Source organism: Callorhinus ursinus, unplaced genomic scaffold (assembly GCF_003265705.2).
Source record: "Callorhinus ursinus isolate GAN/ISIS: 27379988/994484 unplaced genomic scaffold, GSC_fseal_2.0 scaffold65, whole genome shotgun sequence".
Lineage (NCBI taxonomy): Eukaryota > Metazoa > Chordata > Mammalia > Carnivora > Otariidae > Callorhinus > Callorhinus ursinus.
In genome coordinates, this window is record NW_027397127.1 from 2,611,548 (window position 1) to 2,628,784 (window position 17,237).

The 17,237-nt window shown below is 44.9% G+C and overlaps 1 protein-coding gene across 2 annotated transcripts in view; it reads left to right on the forward strand.

Annotated features, from left to right (window-relative positions):
• Positions 1 to 397: 397 nt before the first annotated feature.
• LHFPL1 (LHFPL tetraspan subfamily member 1) overlaps positions 398 to 17,237 on the forward strand; it is a 46,912-nt gene continuing 30,072 nt past the window's right edge. For both annotated transcript variants that reach the window (XM_025853719.2, XM_073885771.1), the window contains exons 1-2: positions 398 to 500; positions 8,976 to 9,371. In XM_025853719.2, coding sequence (XP_025709504.1) covers positions 8,990 to 9,371 — 382 coding nt within the window. In that variant the 5' untranslated portion in view covers positions 398 to 500; positions 8,976 to 8,989. The remainder of the gene's footprint in view (positions 501 to 8,975; positions 9,372 to 17,237) is intronic.

The window sequence follows — 17,237 nt, forward strand, 5'->3', positions numbered from 1 at the left end:
TACTTCATTCAGGCATGTGTTTTCTGTCGTTTCCAGCCACTTAGGTCTGCTACCTAATATATGTGGTGGAGATTATTTAGGGCTTTTGAGGAAAGTTAGGGAGAACCTCTATTCCTTGGCAGACATGTGAGCAGCAGATGAGGAATTGAGACAGATACACAGTTGCAGCGACACACACGCACACACACACGCACACACACACACACACACACAGCTGACTTGGCAGCTGTGAGGATGGAGGTGGGGAACTCTGTGCCAGCTAAGCTACTTCAAGTGCCTGCATGTCTGAGGCTGGATTTGAAGGCTCCAGCGTGTTTGGAGTTAATTCCCATTAGGTTGGACTCCGCCCCTCTCTCCCAAAGGTAAAGCAAGGTTTTCAGGCATCACTGCAAAGAGCAGCTGGGATTCCCATCCCCTTCTGACAAGCTGTGAGGAGAAGTTGTTTCTCAGATCTGAGTCTGAAGAGAGGGAACAAGTCAATCAGCTTTCGTGGTCAGAAGGTAAATTTGCAACTTGGGCCAAATGCACTGGAAACAGCTGGATAAGAAGCTGCTTTTGCTCTCCCCGTGCTCAGCCCCTCTTCTCCCTTTCCTTTCTCAGGCTTCCTGTACTTTCATCTCACAGCTCAGAGAAGCTGTTTTCTTCCCAAAGAGGGCCTCGTGCACTTTTACTTCCTCATAGCCTGTTGTTTGCACAGAGGGTAAGAGGAATCCTGGCTGGATTCCTATTTCATATTGACAGGGCTTGAGGACCTAAGGGTTAATGGTTAGCTGGTTTTCCTAGGAGAGTTGGTAACTTGAGGAGAGGAAGTACATGTCTCTGGGAGTGGAGGGAGGGCTTTTGCTTGGACCTGTCTATAGAAGGAAGAGTGGATCCAGTTTGCTGGTGTGCTGGGTTGATCTCTTAGAAGTGCCTAAATTGGGACTACGGGACCGAAATAAGGTGATGGGGTTAAACTGAAATGCAGATGTTGAAGTCATTCAGTCCGGCTGGAAACAAAAGATTGTATTCACTCTGTAAATATTTATAAGTTCCTACTATGTGCCAAACATGATGATTTACAGAAAAACCTGAAATAGTTTGACTATAAATCCATTCTTGAAAAGAACATGGGGCCCAGTGGTTCCACTTTGTGGTGAGAAACTGAACACAGAAAGAAGCCGAGAGATAAGACGTCACTGGAAGAGTGGCTGGAGGAGAGAGAGAGGGGAGAGGAGGGATGTTCTACTTCTTGAGAGACTTCAAGTCTTCTCTATTACTTATGGTGGAATGTTATCTTTTCCAGTAGAGGGGAGAATAATGGGCACCTATCCCGGTGTTAGGTTTACCACAGATATCATTTCACTTGAATTATGTTGAATCATCTTCATTTTTTCTAAAGATTGTATTTATTTGACAGAAAGAGAGAGAGAGAGAGAGAGAGAGAGAGAGAGAACACAAGCAGGGGCAGCGGCAGGCAGAGGGAGAGGGAGAAGCAGGCTTCCCGCTGAGCAGGGAGTCGACGTGGGGCTGGATCCCAGAGTCCTGAGATCATGACCTGAGCCGAAGGGAGTCGCTTAACCAACTGAGCCACCCAGGTGCCCCTAATCATCTTCATTTTATAGATAAAACTGAAACTGTGAGGTTTTAAGTGATCCTCTCAAGTTCATATAACCCATAACAGGAAGACCTCAGGACCCTATCTCAGATCTGATTCCAAAATCTGGACCCTTTTCCACTAAAATGGTATTTCTCAATCATTAGTTTCCAACAGAATCAATTGAGGATTTTTTAAAAATGCAAATCTCATAAATTGTAATTCAGTGGCTCTGAGAAGGAGTCTTCTCAGTGTTTCAAGAATTTGAAAGACAAGGCTTAGGTCAAAAGTGAGCTATTAAGCAGAGTAGAATAGTGGTGCCAGGGACTGGTGGGGAGGGGGGTATAGGGACTTCTTCAGTCTGCATTTCAAACAAGCACTGAGGGTGATTCTAATGCAGACGGGTTGGGGCCACCATTTTGAGAAATGCTCTTAATATGCCACACTGCCTCTCATGTCTGCCGAAGTTGTTGGTGACGCACCCAGCCCACCTTCTTCCTATACTGGCCAGGTTCACTGAATGGAGGTGATCAGCTGTGGTGGTATTCTATTCCCTTTTGAGGCCACAGGTGGAGGGTCTACTGGGCAACAGTAGCAGGGCTGGGACCATGAACTTAAGGGTGTGGAGAGATGCAGTCCCAGTTAGCCCACTGTTGATAGGGCTTAACAGTGTCTTGCCAGAGCAGGCTGGTAGGAATGGTTTCTAACTGGTGATTGGGACTCCTAGCTGACCAACTGATCACTGAAGGTGGTGGCATCTGTCCAGCCAGAATAAGAACTGTGATGAAGAGCTCTAACTGGCACCTCAGTTTTCAAAGCAGAAGACAAATGGGGAGCTCAGTGAGCACCATTTTTTTGCAGGGAAGGGAGAAGTTCATATGAAATTTAGGGAAATCATTTTCCAATTCCCACCTTTCCAGCCTCAAACTCTGGAGAAAGGGACCAGGACCTGACATGGAGTTTCTTTGTAAGAGCTCTTGCTATCTCTGCATGGCCAACTTGATTATTTAGAAATGGTTGTCAGTGACTCAGTTGGTTATCCGTCTCCACGTACTCTCTAACTTCCAGCCTCCAACTGTCTTACCTGCCTGTGAACATCTCAGACGCAAATGAATAAGTAAAGCCAACACAGCTAATTTTGCTAATCTTTCTATTCCAGAATAAAAGAGGAGGGAAGAAGAGAGAAGGCTTAGAAAGAGGATCAGCAAGTATGGCAGCTGAAGAATTTGAAAGACAAGACTTAGGTCAAAAGTGAGATATTAAGCAGAGTAGAATAGTGGTGCCAGGGGCTGGTGGGGAGCGGGGTATAGGGACTTGTTGCTCAATGTGTATAAAGTTTCAGATGCTAGATGAGTAAATTCTAGAGATCTTCCATATAACTTTGTGCCTAAAGTTAACAGTACGGTGTTGTGCACTTTAAAATAAATTAAGAGGATAGATCTCACATTATATTCTTAACACACACATGCACACACACACAAACCCAATACAAGGAACTTTTTGAAGTTTATGAATATGTTTTAGTACCTTGATTGTGGTGATGGTGGTACAAATATAAGCATATGTCCAAACTCATTGAGATGTATGCACTAAATGTGCGCATTTTTTGTATATCAATTACACAAATGGGAAATAAAGCCCTTGGAGTAACCACATCCTGTGATGATTTCAGGCATAGGAGAACTTGGAGTAACTCCCATTGCAGAGATATGCAGAGGAGGAATAACTCCTGAAGGACTCAGGTGGCAGAAAATGAGGAGAGAAATGCTTGGGGCTGTGTCTGAAGTAGAAAGATCTAGAATGTTCAGGCTGCTTATATACCCAACTTGATACAAGGAATCACATTGGGCAAAGACATTTCTCTGGAGCGTCGCTCTATTTACCACTGGAAACATATGCCTGTGTATCTTGCTCATTTCCTACGAAAGTTTCAACACTGAGTATGATGTATTTGTAACAGGGTTGGCAGGTAGGCAACGCACACCATCTGGGGGCCATGAGGAGAAAGGCCTGTTCACATTCCTTTGCCAACACCAGTGCCAACAAAGCTGCTCCTCACAGACCAGTCTGAAACCAGTAGTCTTGCAGCCATGTTTTCCTTAGCAGCTGTAAGTCAGAGACGCCCTTTCTGACCACTTCATGATCTGGTCATTAACTCACTGGGGGCTTTGCCTGGATCCTGTTACCTTTGGTAAGGTAGTGCTTTCCTTAACTACAAAGTTGTATGACAAGCTCAAGTGGGGACAAAAGTATTTGAGTCTTTGTCTGTGAGGACTGGGGAGAAAGTGAGGTAAAGGAAGGATTTGGTTTCTTTTCCTTCCACCCAGAAAAAAATAAGAGCAGTTTTTCCAGTTTCATCGATACTAAGTGCTTATGTACGAGTATGTACACAGGAGAGTGAAAAGGTGAGAACAAATAATTAAAGACTTGGCAATGAGACACCACAGAGAAAGGTAGAGTACTCATTTTGGGGGGAAGGGGGCTAAAGCTAAGCTCCCAGCAATCTGAGTTGATTAAGGGTTCTCCTCTGGAAGACCAGCCAAGCTCTTCTCCTTTCCCTCTGAGGATGCGACCAAAGAAATCGGCCTTATGTTACAGCAGAAAAGGTTTCAAATGAGACATAATGAATGATTTATTGACAGTGAGAGTTGTTAAGCTACTGAGAAAAATCAGAGAGTCCCCTTCTCTAGAGTTCTTTAAAAGTAATCTAGATAACCATTTGATGTGTATGGCTTAGGTGGGTTTCCTGCCTCAAAAGGTTGAAGTGATTCCTACCCATGAGTCTGCATTAGAATCATGACCATATCTCTTAAAGATTAGTGAGCATTAGCCTTTAGTAAGGACAGTAAATGCAGAACACACTTTGTGCTTCCACCCTGGTTGTCACAACTTTCTGGCCACACTCACTGCATCTTACACAACCACTCTCAGAAACAGGCACGTGACCCATTTAGGAGATGGAGAAACTAAGGGATGAGGGACCATGTGACAACTAAAGGGAGAGTGTCAGTAAGAATCCTATCAATGTCTTGTTATTGGACAAATTAGCAGGTATGCTGGGGTTGAGTTCTTGGTTTCTGAAATCCAGTGTAGCCGTGTGGCTAGAATTCCAGGTCAGGGAAACAGAGCCATTGCATACATGACATATGCAGGAAGGACAAAGATAGAAGGAAGTATAGCACTGTGCATGATTTTTATTTATGTGAGTGCAAAGAGACTTGGCAAGTTCCTGGAAATGAACTTGGATTGCTTTGGAGGACTGTCATGGAGGGACATCCACTGCAGGCCATACAGGAACTAAAAGCATTTGCCTGAATGCACTTCCCCGTCTGGCACATGTGAACACGTGGCAATGTGCCTACGTAGACACCAAAGCCAGTGCCTCCCTGTCCAGCCACAGGCGAAGCTGGGTTGGGGTTTATTCTATGCTCAGAAAACATTGAGCAATTGGATCTCTGAGCTCTCTTCCTTGACTGCATGAGGTCACATCTATGATTCAGAAAGGTTTACGTTCAAAATACATAGGCTTCATTTCTCCATTGTGTAATGCCATACTCACTTTCAACTTCACATTGTTTGAGTCCTGGAGAGAGAACATTAGAGAATTATCTGTGGCAGTGATTTTCAGCTTGCTGTCCACAGACAGTGCTGGCTCACCACACCTCTAGTCCTAAAGAGGGTGACTAACTTTGCTAGTTTTGTCACTGTAAGTCCCACAATCCAGGAAATCCCTCAGCCCCAGAGAACTGGCCTGATTGGTCATCCTAGTCCTCAGTGAAATAAGGACAACGAGTTTTTCCTGAAGTTAAAAGTATTTAAATTCTGAAAGCCAATGAGTTTCCCTAAAGCTAAGCATATGTAATTTAAACTGGATTTTGTGATTCTGCCTTGGCTTCAAAATTCCACTTTAAAAATAAAATTATGGTGACAGTGGTTGGTAGTATTGTAGTTTTTTAAACAGCCTGATTTGTCAAAGATGATGATAATCTTTTTTTTAACAATTTAAAAAAATAAATAAAAGATTTTATTTACTGGGGCGCCTCAGTGGCTCAGTCAGTTACGCATCCGACTCTTGGTTTCAGCTGAGGTCCTGATCTTGGGGTCGAGAGATTGAGCCCTGCATCCAGCTCCACGCGCAGCATGGAGTCTGCTTGAGATTCTCTCTCCCTCTTCCTCTGCCACTCATGCGGCCCCTGCCATGCTTGCGCACTCTCTCTTCCTTTCATTTTATTTTGACAGAGAGAGAGAGAGTGCGCACGCACACATGTACACACGTGAGTGGGGGAGGGGCGGGGGTTGGAGAGAGAATCTCCAGCAGACTGTGCACTGAGCATGGAGCTGGGTGTGGGGTTTGATCTCACCACCCTGAGATCACGACCTGAGCCAAAATCAAGAGTCTGATACTCAACTGAATGAGCCACCCAGGCACCCCCCCCAGATGATGATAATCTTATGTCAGAATCTCACCTCTTATTTCTAGTATAATCTAGGTACCACTCACTGATACAATTTCTTTCTCTGCCTTAAATTCTCTGCCCTTCTACTGGTTGTCATACCGGGAATTTTGATCTCAATGCGATGATGTTTATGGGCAACATAGGGGGCTGGTTCTTTTCTTTTTTTAAAGATTATATTTGTTTATTTGACAGAGAGAGACACAGCGAGAGAGGGGACACAAGCAGGGGGAGTGGGAGAGGGAGAAGCAGGCTTCCTGCGGGGCAGGGAGCCCGATGCGGGGCTCGATCCCAGGACCCCGGAATCAGGACCTGAGCCGAAGGCAGATGCCCAACAACTGAGCCACCCAGGCGCCCCTTATGGGATTGGTTCTGACTAGAGCTGCTGAGCTTGAGACAGCTAATGCTCTTGTCCCGCTGGTTTACACACTGCTTAGAGAAAGTGGCCTTCCTCTTACCTTCCCAGTCTGCCTCTCTAAGTCTTTCTCCATTCTTAAACATTTTCTGAAATCCTGGCTGGGAAACCATGGAGGCTTTTAACTGTAATACTACTGGGGTGATAACGGAGATCATGGTGGCGGGGAAGGTGGTGGGTGAATGAGAAGGGAGAAGTCATGGCTGTGCCAATAAATTACTGTGCAACCTTGGATGAGTCACTTAGCTTTCCGACCCTCGCTGTGCTCATTTGTAAATTGGAGGTGACACCTTTCTTACCAAACAGAGAAGGTTGTTGGGCAGAGGTCATGACATAATGGCTTTGGAAGGGAATATGATGATGCAGCCCTAAGCATTTGTCAGCTGGTTTCCTCTCATCCTCCTGCCTGGGCTTCTTCACCAGGAAGTGAGACCGTAACAGAGAGCTGCTTTGCGCTTTTCATAGTCTTACGAACTCTAATATCACAAGCAGAGACATTACCTCATTGCAGCCAAGCGTACCTGTTTCCTAACAGCAATTACTTAAAACTAGTTCCACTTCTCCTCCCGTTGGCTTTCCATCCCTCATCACATCTTCGTCCCCCCCCTCCCCCCTCAGGCATAAATCCTCACTCCCAGGGGCCCAGCTAAGGGCACTTTCTTCCCAAGCCCTAGCATTCCAAAGTAAGCACCTGCAATTTATGATCTCTTCTCCCTTCCTGCACAAAACACATAGCACACAATACATATGTTTCAGGAGGGGAATTGTGGTGGACTGAAAACAGCGTTATGCTAAGAATCAAATAACTGGGCTCTGGTCTGGCCAGTGTACCTCACTAGCCCTTTACCCTTGGGTAAAATCACTTCCTCTTCGGATTCCAGTCTGCAAAGTGATGGGGGGAGGGGTGTTAGTACTATGTGGTAGAAAAGTACTGGCCCAGGAATCTGCAGATCGGCTTTCTTATTCCGGTGTTGCTACTTGCTAACTTATTCTGTGACTTGGGGGAAATGACTCCCCCCCATTACCGCGCCATGCTCCCCCATATGTAAAACAAAAAGGCTGAATTAGGTGATTCATTAAGGTCCCTGCCAGCCTGGAAATTGGCTGCTTCTATGAAATGGGTTTCGTTAGACAAACATGAGTTGGAGTGTCTACTCTGTGCCAGGCACTGATTAATGGTGCTTGTGAAAAGACCCACAGCTGGGCCTACTCCCTGAGACCCTGAGTACAACTGCTGCTTGTTCCTGACAATGTCCCAAATTGGCGGTATGGTAGCCCCATATAGCCAGTGCCTGCACTCCCCTTACTTTCGGTCCCCCATTGCTGGACCCCTCTCCTCTCCCACCACCTGTAGCTTTAAGGAATGGTGATGAATCATGGAGAAGTTTCTGAAATATACTCCACCATCTGCCTGCTGGAGACATTCACAGTGCGGTCATCAAGCTGCAGTGTGGTCTCTGCCCTAATTGAGGCCAGAAAGCAATGGCAGATTAATGGAGTTGGGAGGGAAGCGGTTGATTTTTGACAGAGGGGTCTGTGAAAGCCATTTGTGAGCTGGGGTGAGATTAGATCTGAAAAAAACTCTCAGTGTCTTGAATCTGAGATTACTTGTTACAGAAGGCACCTTGAAAGGTCCTTACAGCTATATATGCACGTTCCTACTGCCAGGCAGGGGGTACCTGATCCATTTCAGAGAGAGGAGAATCTTTTCTGACTATATCGAGCAAAGGATGAGGCAGGTTTTCTCAGTAGCCTGTCTAGAGTTAAACAACCTTCACTGGTTGGAAAGTTGCCTCCCATATTGTTTTTGGGAAAAAGTGACTAAAGAGTGCTCACTCAGTGACAAGCAAGGGGTGTAAGTCAGGCACCCCTTGTTTTATTCTACACATCTCAACCCTGTGAACAGCTCATACTGAGGCACTATTGGACATCTTGCATAGGTCACATGGGCACATCCTGTAATTCCACAGTGAGCTCTCCTTCCCTCTTCTCCCTTGTAGAAGGGGCAGCCCCCTGAGTTGTCTTCCTTCTTCCTTCCTCTTTCTTCATTCTCTGAAAATGACTTGGTTTCTGAACCTCTTGAGATATCATCTCCTTCCAGGCCCCCAGGCCAGCAAGGCCATTCCACTGGAAGCTGAGGATTCTCTGGGTCGCCTTGGTTTCATTCCGGCTTCAGCTCCAGCCACTTGTTTCATGCTAGATGTCAAGAATTGAAAGCTGTCTGATTAGGCTGCATTTGAGTTGGCAGAACAGTCACTAATTCAGTTCTGTGGTTCTTCCATTGCAGCCTAGAGACCCTAGAACTCTGAATCAGGTGGGAGGAAGGGAAGATGGGAAAAGTGCTGGAAAGCAGAATCCCAGAAGGACCTAAATGGGCCTCAATAGAATAATCTTATCTAAAGGCAAGGGCCAAGTTGTCCATAAACGAGCCCTAGGACTGGCCAGCCAGATGAAAAACAGGCCAATGGAGCTTACATGCTAACTTTCTGCATTTGGTGCTATGACCCAACTCATCTCCCCATTCCTACAGAGAAACCTGGGACCATGAGGAGCAGCCTGACACTGGTGGGGACCCTCTGGGCCTTCCTGTCTCTTGTTACTGCTGTGGCCAGTTCTACCAGTTACTTCCTGCCCTACTGGCTCTTTGGATCCCAGCTGGGGAAGCCTGTGTCATTCAGCACATTCCGGAGGTGCAACTACCCTGTGCGGGGAGAGGGGCACAGTCTGATCATGGTGGAAGAGTGTGGGCGCTATGCCAGCTTCAGTGCCATTCCAAGCCTGGCCTGGCAGATGTGCACGGTGGTGACAGGTGCCGGCTGTGCTCTGCTGCTCCTTGTGGCACTAGCTGCTGTCCTGGGCTGCTGCATGGAGGAGCTCATCTCCAGAATGACAGGACGTTGCATGGGAGCAGCACAGTTCGTGGGAGGTAAGACTGTTGCTGGGGTTGGGTAGGTCTTGGAGCTTGGTGGTGGGGGTGGGGGTGGAAAGTGTTTCTTCATGGAGAAATCCACTCTCAGCCCCTTCCCTTTATCCAACCCAAAGGCTACGAATGGAGACTCCCTTGAAACCCCCAGCCTAGGTCTTCCCAAAAGTGCCATCTGTACCAGGGCTTTATTTGCAGCAAAATTGGCTAGCAGCAAAGTTGATATCTGGTTTGTTAGCCCTCCATTTTCATCACCTTCTTCTGCCTGAACAGTGCTCATTTAATGATATTATCCAGGTCCACTTTCTAGGGACAGCAACGTATACTCTAAATACACTTGATCTCTAAGAGCCTTGATCTCTGGTAGTTATCTCAGAGGACAGTGATCTGATAAACATATAGGCACAAGTCCTCATCACTAACAACTTTGATGTACAACCCTCACCAAAGAAATACACCTCTAAAAGGGAAATGCTAGGTACCAGACAGACTGTAGGTGACTGCTTATTTGGCCTTTATCTAAAGCTAGTCCTGTCTGGTAGCCCTTAGCAGTCTATCCCCATTTCTTAGGGCCCTGACCCACCCTACTTATTTTTCCCTCATTCAGTCTCCCTCTAAGTTTAGTGCAGAACACCTGGGAGGCTGGTGATGCATAGAAGGGCCAGGAAAGGGCCAAATGCAAAAATGGCAGACTGCAGGAAGGCAACGGGGGCAGTTTAATTGGAACTTTATGAGAAGAAAAAGCAAGTTTAGACAGGCAAATCTGTGGGTGAATATGTGAATTATATTTTATACCTAGATGGCACACTGGGAAAAAGTGCTGGTAGAACCTATTGCTGAAGTGGTGGTTGTTGCTCGTGAAGTTTTAGAATCATTACTCAATTCATTATCATTATCATCTCCATTAGCAGTACAGTGTGGGTGACCAGAGACAGGAAACTTGGATCCCACTTCTGGCTCTTGCCCTGAGTTGCCCTGTGGTCATGGGCAAATGACAGTGACCTTTCCTGGTGCTCATCTCCCTTCCTTCCTTGAATTTGTTCACTGGCAAGATAGTGCAGATCCTAATTTTCTTTCTTCTCTCTAATGACTATTCAGGTGGCCATAGAGTGAGGTGGTAGTGGTGAACAAAGACAGCGGTTCTCAACAGGGGCTGATTCCCACCCCACCCTGGACATTTGGTAATCTCTTTGAGACACTTTTGATTATCACAACTTGAGAAGTATGCTATTGACATCCAGTGGGTAAAGGTGAGGGAACAAGAACAAGACAGCTTCCCACTTCCAATGACAAAGAAATATCCAGCACAAAATGTCAATAGGGCCAAGGTCGAGAAACCCTGAGCTAAGGTATCATGGTTTCCTGACCTGCTTATTAAAAAGCGCTGATTCTTTTGGTTGTGCCAGTTAAGGTGATAGTTTCTGGTCCCCTCTTTCCTCAGACTCAGTGTAAAAGTTTTAAATATGAATGAACATTCTAGCCTCCCTTATCTCTGAATTTTTCCACTCTTTAGCTACTAATGGTTTCCTGGCCACATTGGAAAGTCATTTGATTAGCTTCTTTCTTCCCCCTTGAGAACCATGGTACAGAACCAATTACTAAGGCTGGTCTAAGCCAATGACTTTGTCTCCCTTTGGGGGCTCTGTGGATATCACAAATGAACCTTACACAGGCTCACTTTTCACCTGAATTCTTGGGCATGCTATAGATAGCTCAGCACTTTTATGGACACATTATTTCAGGAAATGACACTTAGCTGGCAGAAGAAAGAGGTGGCCTTTTCAACCCATATTTATAGTCTCAGGTCCCAGTTCATTGCCTGGCACAGAGCAGGTGTTCAGTAACTGTAAAGGAATGAATGCACAGCTAAGGCAATATTTAGTGTATGTTGGGATAAGTTGGACATGTGAGAGCTGGGTTCATTCACATTCTATCCTTTTTTACCAGCCTTCCATTCAGGGGAGTTAGCACCCTGAGTCCTTTTCTCTTCTGATTTGAGAGTGGCAACTTAGCTTCACTTGAATTTCTAAGAGTTGCCAGCAGGGAGTGAGGAGGGGCTAATGGGTAGGAATCAGAAGGCCAGTAGCAACAGCTTCTATCAGACTCCAGCCATTAACAGTGGCTCCTGTTCCCAGCTTGCTTGGGCTTGACTGAGACTTTAAGAAACCCTTGTGGTTCTCCATGTGATACATTTTAGTTGATCCTACCTCCTAGGTCGAGAAACTCAAAAGAAATTCTTGAGATATGTGAGTAGATCATGGAGCTTTAGACCCTCATAGACTGAGTGGGGAAGAACTTTGGCTGAGTGGCGGGTGTCATACAGAGGAAGTCAAAACATCAGTACCCTTTCCATCTCATATGATTCCCCATATAGAATGATTCCCCACTGACCCATGCTCATAGGAACAGGGTCACAGTATTTATACTTAGAGGAGGGATTTTAAAAGTTCAAGAATAAAACACCATTTGACAGTAGGCATGGAAGGAGTCAAGACCCAAGGCATGGTAGTACAAGGTTTATCCCTGGATATGTGAAAGATATTGGATAGGTTGCTAAATTTCAACAGCTTCCCCATCTGTAACACCAGCCAAATAAGGGTCATTCCTACCACCTTTTTAGGAACTGGTGCCTGTCAAGGTTACATCAGATGTGAGAGAATGGTGAAGACTGCTTGGATGTATCATATTTTCTAGGAGCCCTTTGGCACATGACCATTACCCAAGGGTCTTCAGAGACCTTGGATCTGACCTCTTAGAGATACACTTTCCAGTGTCAGGAAGCCCAACCTGAACAGCATGTTTAGCAGCATGGATAAAAGACACAAGAGAAAGAGGTGTGGGGGTTAAGTTTAAGCTTGTTGTTCAGCTGAGGGGAATTGATTTTGTTGCTCCAGGCCTGGCTTCTCGGCAGCTAGTGCATTAACTGAAATACATCAGAGGGTGGAGCCAATTTGTTTTAGGTCTGGTTTATCTCTGCCAGACCCCAAACCACTGAAGAGATGGAGTATCCATTAAGAACAACCCCTCCCCCTCTTGACTCTTGTTCCCCAGTTTGGCAGCTGCCCACAGAGATGAACGGTGGGAAGTGGGAGAGACAGGAAGGAATAAAGAGCTGCTGGCCTGAGTCAGACTTAGCAAGGTGACCTGATGGGGCCCTTGGGTCCCATTTGCTCCACCTGCAACTGATCCAGCTGGACAAGCCTAGGGTCCAGAGAGCCTTCCACTGGGACCTTCATGCCCTGCTCCAACCGGTGAAGGAAACATCTGGCCAGGAGATTATTTCAACCCTGGGGATCCTGAGGTTTCCAACCAGCTGGCCCCCAGTCCCTGAGAACAAGGTCATTATTCACATTCCCCTGTGTATACATATGCAAGATGCTTGTGAATTGTTCTCTATCTTCAGTGAGAGCTAAACAAAGAAGAAATAGTTGAGAAGTAAATATAAGGAACTTCTTGGCAGGAAAAAGTGTAAGATCTTGGATCGGGTTACTTGAGGGAGGCCAAGAATCTTTCTAGAGCAGGGAATGTATCAGGATCACCTGGAGCACTTAAAAAATGTGGACTCCCCATCTCTCCCATCCTCTTTCCCATTCTGAGATACATAGCAACAGGTGGAAGTCTGGTGTTTTGAAAAATCTCCCCAGTGACTCTGATGTGTATGCTGTGTTCCCTTTCCCCAACTCAAGTGAGAACCATCACCCTGGACATTTTTTTGTCCTTTAAGGAGATATAATTCAACATACCCAGACAGGCACCAGTGTTTTTTTTTTTTTTTTCATGTAAGGTCCTAATGCTACATGCTTCAAGCTCAATGAAAATTGCCACTGGAGGCAGATCCCTGAGAACCTGAATCAAGGAAAGAGAGCTACTTTTCTAAAAACCATTATCTTCTCTGGAAACCATGCATTTCCTGGAAAATCCTTCAGAGTTTCACTGGCATCATTTAATTTATCCTTACCATGCTGACCAAGGATAAAAGTGGCTTTCTGTTTGGGAAAATAATATTTAAAGAAGTTAACACTTATGTAGCAAATTGGAGCAGAGCAGAGAATATGGGTCAAGGCTCCTGACTCTCACCCCTGGGCTTTATGCACTGGTGCTATTGATTTTTCCTTTTCCCCTTGAAGATAAAATGCTATCACAATGTTTTTCAGAGTGGCCCATGAACCACTTGTATAAGAATTACCTGGGGTGCTTGTTAGGGCCATTCTAAGCCTACTGAATCAGAACTGATGTCCTCCACTCTATATTTTACACAGCCTCTTAGACTGATTTATTTTTTTTAAATATAGTATAAAATAGTTCAGATGTATGCACCACTCAGCTTAAGAAATAGAATATTACCAATAGAGTTACAATGTCCTTCATATCATGATCATATGCCCTTGTTCCTATAGGAAAGGTAACTATTGTCTTTGATTTGTTTTTATCATTCTCCAGCATGATTCCAGTACACGCTAAAATTTGAGAACCTCTGCTCAGTTTCATTCATAGTGTTGCTTTTTTCTAGAATTCCCTTTTTTTCCATCTCTGTAAACATCTGCCTATTTCTCAAAGTTCATGTCAAATGCAGCCTCTGTGTGAAGTCTCCCCTGATCTATTTTAAATGTCTCTCACCGAAGTAAATTGTCTTTTAACTCTGAGAGAGAATATGGGGTCAAATGAATGGGACAGTTGAGTGGGGAGCTCCCTGAGAAGGGAAAGCTGAGATTATAGCTGGAGGGCAGGCTTATAAATTTTCTACTGTGCTTGAGTTGAAGTTGTTCTAAGAGCAATAAATGAGCAAATAACAAATTAACCCATACTAGACTTCTGCTCAGGTAGTAAATCCAAACTACCTAATAACCATATTTGGACAGATATTTGGGGATTGGATTGGGTGTGTAATAAAATGATTGCACACTCAATATTTGTTTTTTTTTTAAGATTTATTTATTTATTTGAGAGAGAGAGAGAATGAGAGAGATAGAGAGCACGAGAGGGAAGAGGGTCAGAGGGAGAAGCAGACTCCCTGCCGAGCAGGGAGCCCGATGCGGGACTCGATCCCGGGACTCCAGGATCATGACCTGAGCCGAAGGCAGTTGCTTAACAACTGAGCCACCCAGGTGCCCTGCACACTCAATATTTGTACTTGTGAATGGCTGTGGAGGAAGCAAAGGGGGTTGGTTAACACCCAGGGAGGGGGCTTTCTCTGCCCAGAGACAAAGATTTGGCATCTGCCTAATGGAGAATGTGCAGTTAGGAGGAGGCTATACAACTGTTGGGATATAGGGAAGTAGTAATTCTGGCATCAGGGGAAAGTTGACTGTAGCTGGGAAGTAGCTGTAAGGAGGGTTCCAAGTTCTGTCCAAGAAGGTGAGTCTGAGGGTTTGTATGGGAGTTGAGGTTGCCTGCCACAAGGGCTGAAACAGAGTAAAGTGTTTAACCCCAGCCCTCTGCTTGGTCAGTGAAGTGAATTCAAACCATGGCAAGCACGTTTGGGGAGGACATTTGGTACATTTTGCATTAGGGGATTCTTGTGGAAAGAAAAGCTGAGGAAGGGAAACAAGATGGCAGCCCCACTGGTCACTGTATAGTAGGGAAGTAAGGAGAGTAACATATTCTAAAGAGCTTTTTGTTCCCCTTTCCAGAGGCAGATGAGAATAAGAAAGTACCCAGCTGAACCAAGGGACATATGTGGTTGGAGGGGTAATAAAACCAGGAGTTAGCTATAGCGACTAGAGAAGGGGGAATGCATATTCCTAGGCCACAGTTAATGAATCCAATATCCCAAGAATCTACATTTATTAATAAGCCCCAACTCTTCCAGAAGGTGGCAAGACCTGACACTGGCAAATGACTTCTGCATTTCTATTTGAAGGTCGTCTTCAAAATCCTAAATTGATGAGAACTGTTGGAAACAAATATAATTGAGGATAAATTACCCTATGACTTCATGTTTAAAATAAGTCTCCCAGGACACATCTTTCTCCAGCTATGAGCAAATGTGATGGGATCAGCTGTCAGTTACAAGTCAAACATCTCCATGAAGCATGTGTACAGCCTACTGTGCTCATCTGTCTAAAAGGCAGGAGGGAGGATGAGGGATAGGAGGAGCGGGAGGGCTGGTTGGGTAGAGCGTGCGGCCACAGGCACTGGGGCAGAACCCATGCCTGGCCGAGATTTCTAGGCTCTGGCTTGGTGCCTACAAAAAATTGCAAGATAACAACTCCAACCAGGAAGATTTGAATCGAGCCCTGTTGAACAATTTGACTTTTCAGCTGTATTTTTTATAAGAACAAAGAGGTGAGGAAGAAATTAGCATGGAGAATATAGGGGGAAAATGAGAGAGGAGTCATAGGGAGAGGCTGTTGTTTAATAAAAATATTTTTTTAGACTTTTTTATTGTTATGTTAATCACCATATATTACATCATTTGTTTTGGTGTAGTGTTCCATGATTCATTGTTTGTGCATAACACCCAGTGCTCCACGCAGAACGTGCCCTCTTTAATACCCATCACCAGGCTAACCCATCCCCCCACCCTCCTCCCCTCCAGAAACCTCAGTTTGTTTTTCAGAGTCCATCATCTCTCCTGGTTCGTCTCCCCCTCTGACTTACTCCCCTTCATTCTTCCTCTCCTACTATCTTCTTCTTTTTCTTTTTTCTTAAAATATGTTGCGTTATTTGTTTCAGAAGTACAGATCTGTGATTCAACAGTCTTGCACAATTCACAGCGCTCACCGTAGCACATATCTTCCCCAATGTCTATCACCCAGCCACCCCATCCCTCCCACCCCCGACCACTCCAGCAACCCTCAGTTTGTTCCTGAGATTAAGAATTCCTCATATCAGTGAGGTCATATGATACATGTCTTTCTCTGATTGACTTATTTCACTAAGCATAACACCCTCCAGTTCCATCCACGTCGTTGCAAATGGCAAGATCTCATTCCTTTTGATGGCTGCATAATATTCCATGGTGTATATATACCACATCTTCTGTATCCATTCATCTGTCGATGGACATCTTGGCTCTTTCCACAGTTTGGCTATTGTGGACATTGCTGCTATAAACATTGGGGTGTTGAATACTTTCTATATGCTAGGCACTCTATAAGCATTATTTCTTGAAACAACCCTATAGGATGGAGTACTATTATTCTCATTTTAAAGGCAAGGTAACTGAAGCACAGAGAGATTAAGTGACTTGCCTAAAGTCACACAGACTCCAGGTGGCAGAGCTGGAATTTGAACTTAGATCTAGACTGACTACAGAACACTTTCTCTCTTTTTTCCCTTATTATTAAAATATAATTGACATATAACACTGTGAGTTTAAGGTGTACAATGTGATGATTGGATACACATATATATTGTGAAATGTTAACCATAATAAGGTTAGATAACACATCCATCACCTCACATCATTCTGGTTTTTTTTGTGTGTGTGGTGAGAACATTTAAGATCAACTTTCAAATATATAATATAGTATTGTTCTCTGAAGCCATTGTGTTGTGCTGTCTGTCTGGATCTAATGCCTATAAGATTCCTAATACTTGCTAGAGATGTTATCAAAAGGTGGTCATTTCTGGATACCTGTCTCTAGAACAGCAGAGCTTCTAAGGGGTTGATGATTGCTCTGATTAGTGGGAAAAGTGTTGCCAGTAACTGGCTATGTGACCATAGGTAAATAGCTTTCCCTCTCTGAGTCTCCATATCCACATCTGTAATGGGGATGGATTGGAGTAGATAATCTCCAGAGGCCTTTCCCTCTCTAACATTCTATGGCTGTATCAGGTGTCTAGGATGATCTCCCATCCCTGCTATGAAGATCCCTTCAGAAGGCTTCCCCACTGGGTAGCATGGGCAAAGGAAGCTGTCTGTCA